We start from the raw sequence: 9351 nt of genomic DNA, 5'->3' as shown, positions 1-9351 counted from the left end.
GGATCTGTGTCCGTTCTGTGGGAGCTCAATGCTGACATGTGGAGAGCTCTCCCCTTTGTAGTAACCCTAAAGTCTCCCTTATATTAATGCATTACACTCAGTGATACATCTGTTTATTCATCTAATTTATTCAGTATCTGTCCATATGTGACTGTAAGCTGCCAGGATATTCGTTGCATTGTAGTTCTCCAGCTTTTCCTTTTTTTTTTTTTTTAAAACACAGCTTGTTCTGATTCCAGTCTCCAGATGAAAATATGTGTTTCTATTCACCGACAGCAAGCAAAGATCTGGTAAATGAGGGTTTGGAACAAAGATTTTATACATATCCAGTCCAGAAAAACACATTAACAGCACAAATCTTTTTTTCTCTAATAACCCCCCCACGACAGCAAACAGGAGGATGTCATCTCATCATAATAGGGACAGGAAACACGAACGAGGTCAGCCCCTCCCACCTCCATTCCCCAGTGTTTTTCCTGTCCCTATAGGAATGAGGAGGTCATCCTCGATTTTCTGTGCTGGCGACAGACACCGGACATATAGCTTAGCCAGGCAGCAGGAGATCGATCGGTCTTGCCCTCCTTTTCAGTGATGCTGTTCCTGACTCCTCAGGACGTAGTCTTTTCCCCTGTCTATGCCTCTGGATAAAGTCTGGGGGATTTTACGGCGGGAGACCTCTTTGAGCTCTCCGGGTCCCTTCTCCTCCCCCCTGTTCCTGCTGTCGCGGACCGCTGTGATGCGAGGGAAGCGGGCTTCCAGCTTCTCTTGGTGTAAATTGTGCGGTCCCGGCAACTGTAAGGGACGTCAGACGATGGCCGGCATGCTGAGATTATCACTTCCAGTTTTGCATTCCAAGGCGGAATGCAGTGGGAAATTCAAGCAGAGGACCCAGATGTACGCCCCTGGAGGATTCCACCAACCGAGGAAAGTGGGGGAGGAGCCCCACTGATTGGAGGAAGGCGCTGGTTCGGTCGCCCTATTTAAGAAGCCCCGGACAGAAGGTCAAGTAAGGTAGGACAAACTGGGTAGCATGGAATCTGATCCTTACTGCTCGACGTCTGTGGAGCCCAGCGCTGTTCCGATCCCTGTAAGTATAGAGGCATTGGGTCTCCTCCATGGTGCAGGTAGAGATACTGAAATCCTTTCTACCTTCTATCTTTCGGGGGCAAGGCTCCTGCACTCAGGAGTAAATCCAAAGTCACTAGCCGCAAATGTGCATTATGTTTCCTTACATGGGAAACTCTTATGTCAGGAGTGTATTGAGAAAGTTCTGAAGGAGGAACAGCCCTCCTTAAGAGAAGACATTAAAGGGATTGTATGTCAGGAGATACAAGCTTCCCTGGCATCCTTCTCCCAGCTAATACCGACCCCTAGTTCTCCAGCAGCAAAAAAAGAGGAAGTTTCAGCAGGAAGAGGATTCGGACTCCCAGGAGTCCATGCCGGAGGAATTCCAGGAAGAAGGCGAGCTGAGTTCTGACCCAAATACACAAGAGAAGAGATACTACTGTTCCGCAGTGAACATTGAGGAGCTCCTCACAGCGGTAAGAAGAACCATGGAATTGGAAGAAGAAATACCAGCACGTACAGAACAAGAGGTAATGTTTGGAGGCCTCCAATCAAAAAAGAAGCTGTTTTTCCCGATACACAAGAATATCTGGGAGCTGGTGCTGGAATAGTGTGAAACTCCAGAGAAGAGACTGAGCCCTCCCTCAGAGTTAAAGGATAGATTCCTAGTGGATGACGAGACTGCAGAACGCTGGTCCGAGGTGCCCAAGGTAGCCAAGAAAACTACTTTGCCGTTTGAGGATTCCTCTCAGTTAAAAGATCCTCTAGAGCAGTGTTCCCCCAACTCCAGTCCTCAAGGCCCACGAACAGGTCATGTTTTCAGGATTTCCTTAGTATTGCCAAGGTGATAAATGCATCACCTGTGCAATACAAAGGAAATCCTGAAAACATGACCTGTTGGTAGGCCTTGAGGACTGGAGTTGGGGAATGCGCTCTAGAGCAGTAAGACGGAGGGCTTTCTCAAGAATACCTGGGAAACATCAATGGCCTTGTTAAGTACAAATGCGGTCTCTACACCGGTCGCTAGATCAATGTCTTGCTGAATGGGGCAGCTGGAAGAACACCTGGCAACAGGGAACTCCAGAGAAGAGAACCTCGCCTCATTTCCCCTTCTCCAAAATGCTTCAGTCTTCCTGGCAGGTGCCTCGGCGGAGTCCCTCAGAGTGGCGACTAGATCAACGACCCAATCCAACGCAGTGAGACGAGCCCTGTGACTGAGTTCATGGAGCGGGAACGTAGCATCTAAGATCAAGCTATGTTCCATTCCCTTTAAAGGGAAATATATGTTCGGGCCTGCAGTGGATGATTTATTGGAGAAGATTTCTGACAACAAGAATTCTCTACCGGAGCCAAAGAGTGCCAAAAGGAGGTCCTTTCGGCCCCCTCAGGAGCAGTCTTCCTAGTATAGAGGGTAAAGGAAAGACAGGAAGATGGAGCCTACCCCCAAAGGAGGCCAGGGTAGGAATCATTTTCTCTCCCAAGGCCTGTGTCAGAGTAAACCATGACACTCATAGAAGAGTAGGAGGTCGCATTTCTCACTTCCTTCCAAATTGGCGGGACATATCCACCAACCCATGGGTCCTAAAATCCATCCAGGAACGGGTGAGGATAGAATTTACCTACTATCCTCTGCAGAGAATAAGAGTTACGCAGCTATCTGCGCAAGCACTCCAAAGCGCCCTGGAGTCAGGCCTCAGAAACCTATTATCTTCAAGGGCAATTTCACTAGTCCCCGAGACTAAGAAGAACAGGGGTCACTACTCCAGGCTCTTCTTAATAAGAAAACCAAACGGATCCCACAGGATTATAAAAAATTTGAAACCTCTAAGCCAATATATGTTACAGGAGGTGCAAGATGAAATCAGTCAAATCGGCAGTTCCCCTGATTGTTGCCATGGCGAAGCTTTTTACTATCAATCTGCAGGATGCCTATTATCGTGTCCCGATTCACCCCAACGATCAGAAGTTCCTGAGATTCGCAGTTACCCAAGGGGAACGGATAATTCATTACCAATTCAACGTACTCCCATTCGGATTATCGTTGGCACCCCGAATTTTCACAAATTGTCAGAAGCCATGGCTTCTATCAGAGGTCAGCAGATTTGTATCGTCCCGTATCTCGAAGACTTTCTGCTGGTAGCACCATCAGTACAGGCGTTTCAGGGGCACATACAGACATCTCAGATACTGATGTCACTGGGATGGTTAATAAATCAACAGAAATCAAATATCGCTCCCTCCTCAAGGAAGACCTTCTTAGGAGTCCTCCTGGATTCTCGAGCACAAACATCCTTCTTGCCTAAAGAAAAACAGATCCAACTGAGGGCAAAGATAAACATCCTGCGGAGCAGAAGATTGGTGCCCATAAGATTTGCCATGTCAGTACTCGGCTTCATGACCTCTTGTGTCCAGTCAGTAGCCTGGGTCCAGGCACACACCAGAGACCTGCAAAGTTACTGTATATATTAGAGTGGGACGGTTCCCCCAGATCACTGGACAAGAAGGTGTCAATACCAGTCCAGATATGAACTTCGTTGTCTTGGTGGGGCAACCCAAGGAAACTGAACAACGGAGTGCCTTGGGTCCAGTCCCCGCTAGTCACCATAGAGGTAGATGCCAGGAAGAAGGAAAGGGGGACCGTAGTCTCCCAGACATCCTTCCAGGGTCTCTGGTCAGCAGACAGTCTTTGAACTTCCGAGAGTTGAAGGTGGTGGAAGAGACCCTTAGGGCAGCTATTTCGGTGATCCTAGGTACCCACGTGAGTCTACTTGGACAATGTAACCACGATCGCACACCTTCGTCACCAGGGAAATTCGAAGTACTAGGATCTAAAAGCCATCTCGGCAAGAATATTCTCTTGGATCGAAAAATATCTTCTTTCGGCGTTAGCCATTCACATAAAGGGAACAGGCAACAAGCAAGCTGACTTCCTGAGCAGAAGGGATATTCATCTGGAAAAGTGGAGTCTGAATCCAGAAGTATTCCAGATGTTGACCAAAAGATGGGGTTATCCAGAGGTCAATCTATTTGCAGTACGCCAGAATGCAAAAGTGACCCACTATTTTTCACTAAGTCCAGACGACACATGTCTAGGCATAGATGCCTTGGCCCACCAGTGGCAATTCAATCTGGCTTTACGCCTTTCCTCTGATCCCGCTCTTATCAAGGATATTCTAGTGGCACCCCTCTGGCCGAAGAGAAGCTTGTACAGCACCATAGCCAGCCTAGGTGTAGACAGTCCTCTAATCCTTCCACCAATCAAGAATCTCCTACACCAGGGGCCAGTCTATCACCTGGACATAGAGAACTTGGATCTAGCGGCTTTGCTTCTGAGTTCTCGATTCTGAAGGCCAAAGGTCTCTCCGAGAGAGTCATCAACACTCTACAGAAAAGTAGAAAGGCGGTGACAAACACCATATATCAAAAGACCTGGAGGACGTTTGTGTCATGATATGCACCAGAACGGCCGAATCCCCGACAGGCCATTATCACCCAGATCCTAGACTTTTTTGCAGGAAGGTCTAGAGAAAGGACTAAGACCCAGTACCCTTAAAGTACAGGTGGCAGTGTGGAGCTCATACTTTGACCAGGCCAGGCCCTTGCTGAACATCAGTGGCTAAAATGATTCATGACAGCAGCTACATGACTTCGTCTTAGATCAATCAGTCTGGTTCCCACTTGGGACCTCAATATCGTCCATAAAGGATTAACGCTTCCACCGTTTGAGCCCCTACGGCCGATAATGTTGGACAGACTGTCCTGGAAGACGGCGTTCCTGGTTGCAATCACAACGGCCAGGCGAGTGGGGGAGTTAAGGCTCTCTCAATAGGAGAGTCCTACCTGAGGATATTGGAAGACCGGCTGGTGTTCCGCCTGGATCCATCATTTGTACCAAAAGTGGTTACAGACTTCCATAAAAATCAGGACATAATAATACCTTCTTTTTGCGAAAACCCAAAGAACAGGAAAAAGAAGAGTTCCATTCTCTTGACTAAGGAGAGTGATTGTATATTATCTCCACATAACCAAAGAATGGAGGAAATATAAGAACCTATTTATTCAACCCTATGGCCAGAATAGAGGAAAGAAGGCATCCAAGACTACGGTGGCAAAATGGATAAAGAGAGCAATCATTGAAGCTTATCAGGTTCAGAATCTCACACCACCAAAGCAGTAGCGGTTTTGGACTGAGAAAGCCAGCGCCTCCATCGTGCAGATATGCAGAGCTGCTGCCACCTGGTCATCTGTTCACACCTTTGTCAGACATTAAAGACTCGATTTAACATCCGTCAAAGATCTATCGTTTGGGGGAAAGATTCTCCAGGCAGTTGTCCCTCCCTAAAGCATTAGTCTTTGGTATTGCTCCTGTGTGCTGTTGGCTGTTGTGGGTGGTTATTAGAAAAAATAGAATTAGACTTACCGGTAATGCGGTTTCTAATAACCTACTACGATAGCACGGGTAATTCCCTTTCCTCTACTCAACTATTGGATCTAGTAGTAATAAATATTGTTAAGCATTCATTATATTGTGGTCCTTTATAACACTGGGGAATGGAGGTAGGAGGGGCTATTTGACCTTTTTTGTGTTTCCTGTCCCTATTAAGATAAGATGACATCCTCCTGTGTGCTGTCGTGGTATGTTATTAGAAGCCGAACTACCAGTAAGTCTAATTCTGTTTTCTGATAGCTTACTGCAATGTATCAGTGCAAAAAAAACAACAAAAAACAATTTGTAAACTGTATCCGACCGTAGCGGCCATCAGAGAAGGATTATGGCTGAACAGGTTTTCAGTCCTAGGGTACAATATATGAATACTTGCTGTGTGTAAAAGGAACCAGAGATCTTGACAATGGTGATAAATAAAAACACAGTGTATACTACAGTGATGCGGGGGAACGTGTCCGTGATTCTTCCCCATGCTGGAGGCTTGGCATAGAAGTCCATAAAAATAAAGCTCTCTGTGAATGCACCATGATGAAACCTCCCTGGGTGCCTGGCACAGTCTTGCTTTACTGCCTGCTGTGCTTTTGTCTGGATGGGTCCACACCCTGCCAGTATCATCAGTGAGGCAGGAAGATGTGTGTCTTACGTATGAGCTGCCTCCCTGAACAGCATGGCTATAATTGCGGGCTGCGTTTAGTTCCCCGGAGCTGTGGTTATACGCAGAGCCTTATTAGGATCCCAATCATTAGTACGGTGAGCGAGGCGATGAGAATTAAAGATCTGCGCAGGAACAGCTGCTTCTTGGATAAGGGGCTATAGGTTCCTTCAGGGTGTGGGGAGTCGGCCTGCAAGGTGTCCGGCTTCTGGGCACTTTCTGTGGCCGTGGGCTCTTCTGTGATTTCTGTAAAATTAGGAAATGGTCAGGAGCGAGATGGTAAAGAGTGAGGTCTCGAGGGGCAACATCTTCTATCATCCAATTACACCCAAATATGACAAGCAATATGGCCACTATTACTGGCAAGTTGTCTCCCCAGACTTGGCACCAGCCTGGTATGCAGTATGGCAGGGATCAAGGGATCAGTGATGACCCCCAGGTAAAAACGCTCCTGGGCTCAGGAACAGTGAATACATTGCTTGTCACCCAGCTTTCTCAGGACAAGACGTGTCTCGGGCTCAATGGAAATTTTAGCAACTTGACTGAAAAGGACGACTGGGTGAATTGTAGTTGACATACCGGTCATGGCCGCCCCCTGATAAATGGCTGCTGTGTTCTGCGAATCTCGTGTTGTCCAGACCCTCTGCTTGACCCTGGCCTGTGCCTAAAATAAGAATAGAGTGGAGAAGTTACAGCACCCATCACGACCGAGCTCGACTACACCTCGCGGGTTCTGACCTCTTGTGATGCCTTTTCCCAATCGATCTTGAATACGAACACTAAGAAAATGATGACCTGCAGGAAACCACAGAGCAGGAGCCCGATCCAGAACCCTAGGACCAAGCAAGGCAGCGGTGATATCATTGGCAACCATACTGATACTTCAGCTTGTGTTTTCTACATTCCTCACATAGAATATCAATATTTTACAATGTGAGGTGCTTAAAGGGCAACTCCACTTTTACAGCTTTATCATTGATACTCTATTCACATCAAGATCTGCATCTAAACTGTTGCTGATTTTCAGTTGAATGTGGGAGCTCAATGTGAGAGTTATATTTTTAGGCCTCTTTTATAAAGTGAGCTACTCAATGCTTATCCTCTACTCATATCCAAATCTGCATCCTAATACATCCCATAGTGTCTTAGATTGTGGGTGCTCATAGGAAAGTCGCAATCTTACACTTAAGTTTTTGGGCCCCATGATTGGTAGCAAAGCTAGAGTCTGTACAAGAGCACTGAGCAGGACTCTAAATGCAGCTTTGGTTGGGAATGAAGGACACATGTTGTAAGATGATGTACCAGGGAGGGATACATGGGACAATTCCATTATAAAAAGCGACTACCTATTATTCCCATTTTGGCCGCAAACATCAGAGAGATTCCCACCGGAAGACCAATGGCGTAATAACCAACAGCATGAAAAATGGCCCCGATTTTCTGCTTTCCAGTGCCACGCAGAACGCCAGCACATGTGGTCTACAAGAAAAAACATAATCGAGAACGAGTCATCATCAATTCACAATGATCTGGTACCAGAGATAAACAAATGGATTTTACTTCTTTGTGTTTACTCTGACCTCATGACAAAACTTTCTATTTTTAATTGTAACGAGTAGTTTTATCACAAGGGCATTATTTGGGTTGGTATAGAGCAATGTCCATCATCATTGCATCCACAGTGCCCCTTTGATATTGTTAAAGGATGGCCACGACCCGGACAGGGTCATGGGATCTGCATTTATAAAGAAAAAAAATTCTCACCACACATCCATCAAAAAGATGACTCCCGGCATATACAGGTAGAACGTAGCTGACCAGCTTCACTATGTGCCTATAGGACAGAGATTGTTACCATATATGACTAGTCCCTATAATTGTACTTCACACCTTCATACATACAACACACCTTGATTCTCTCTTTAAAGGGTGTCTTCATCTTCACATATACAAATATGCTCGATTATACCCCAGAGCTGCACTCACTATTCTGCTGGTGCAGACACTGTGTACATACATTTCATTACTGATCCTGAGTTACAGCCTGTATTATACTCCAGAGCTACACTCGCTATCCTGCTGGTGCAGTCACTGTGTACATACATTACTTATCCTGAGTTACATCCTGTATTATACCCCAGAGCTCCACTCACTATTCTGCTCGTGCAGTCACTGTGTACATACATTACATTACTGATCCTGAGTTACATCCTATATTATACTGCAGAGCTGCACTCACTATTCTGCTGGTGTAGTCACTGTGTACATACACTGCTGATCCTGAGTTACATCCTGTATTATACCGCAGAGCTGCACTCACTATTCTGCTGGTGCACTCACTGTGTACATACATTACTGATCCTGTACTGATCCTGAGTTACATCCTGTATTATACCCCAGAGCTCCACTCACTATACTGCTGGTGTAGTCACTGTGTACATACACTACTGATCCTGAGTTACATCCTGTATTATACCCCAGAGCTGCACTCACTGTGTACATACATTACTTATCCTGTACTGATCCTGAGTTACATCCTGTATTATACCCCAGAGCTGCACTCACTATTCTGCTGGTGCAGTCACTGTACATTACTGATCCTGTACTGATCCTGAGTTACATCCTGTATTATACCCCAGAGCTGCACTCACTATTCTGCTGGTGTAGTCACTGTGTACATTATTGATCCTGGACTGATCCTGAGTTACATCCTGTATTATACCCCAGAGCTGCACTCACTATTCTGCTGGTGCAGTCACTGTGTACATACATTACTGATCCTGAGTTACATCCTGTATTATACCCCAGAGCTGCACTCACTATTCTGCTGGTGCAGTCACTGTGTACATACATTACATTACTGATCCTGAGTTACATCCTGTATTATACCCCAGAGCTGCACTCACTATTCTGCTGGTGCAGTCACTGTGTACATACATTACTGATGCTGAGTTACATCCTGTATTATACTCCAGAGCTGCACTCACTATTCTGCTGGTGCAGTCACTGTGTACATACATTACTGATCCTGAGTTACATCCTGTATTATACCCCAGAGCTGCACTCACTATTCTGCTGGTGCAGTCACTGGGTACATACATTACATTACTGATCCTGAGTTACATCCTGTATTATACCCCAGAGCTGCACTCACTATTCTGCTGGTGCAGTCACTGTGTACATACAT

The 9351-nt window shown here is 46.1% G+C and overlaps 1 protein-coding gene across 5 annotated transcripts in view; it reads right to left on the bottom strand.

Moving 5' to 3' along the window:
* Positions 1 to 2823: 2823 nt before the first annotated feature.
* Positions 2824 to 9351, bottom strand: part of LOC141068060 (multidrug and toxin extrusion protein 1-like) — a 234623-nt gene continuing 228095 nt past the window's right edge. For 4 of the 5 annotated variants that reach the window (XM_073558271.1, XM_073558270.1, XM_073558273.1 and 1 more), the window contains 5 exons: positions 7929 to 7998; positions 7511 to 7643; positions 6903 to 6997; positions 6744 to 6828; positions 2824 to 6410 (listed from right to left, as the gene is read on the bottom strand). In XM_073558271.1, coding sequence (XP_073414372.1) covers positions 6223 to 6410; positions 6744 to 6828; positions 6903 to 6997; positions 7511 to 7643; positions 7929 to 7998 — 571 coding nt within the window. In that variant the 3' untranslated portion in view covers positions 2824 to 6222. The remainder of the gene's footprint in view (positions 6411 to 6743; positions 6829 to 6902; positions 6998 to 7510; positions 7644 to 7928; positions 7999 to 9351) is intronic. The other variant, XM_073558274.1, reaches the window with a different exon arrangement.

Source organism: Dendrobates tinctorius, unplaced genomic scaffold (genome assembly GCF_039654945.1).
Source record: "Dendrobates tinctorius isolate UK_male_01 unplaced genomic scaffold, ASM3965494v1 ptg000013l, whole genome shotgun sequence".
NCBI classification, from domain to species: domain Eukaryota; kingdom Metazoa; phylum Chordata; class Amphibia; order Anura; family Dendrobatidae; genus Dendrobates; species Dendrobates tinctorius.
This window is presented reverse-complemented; position numbering and strand designations above follow the sequence as displayed.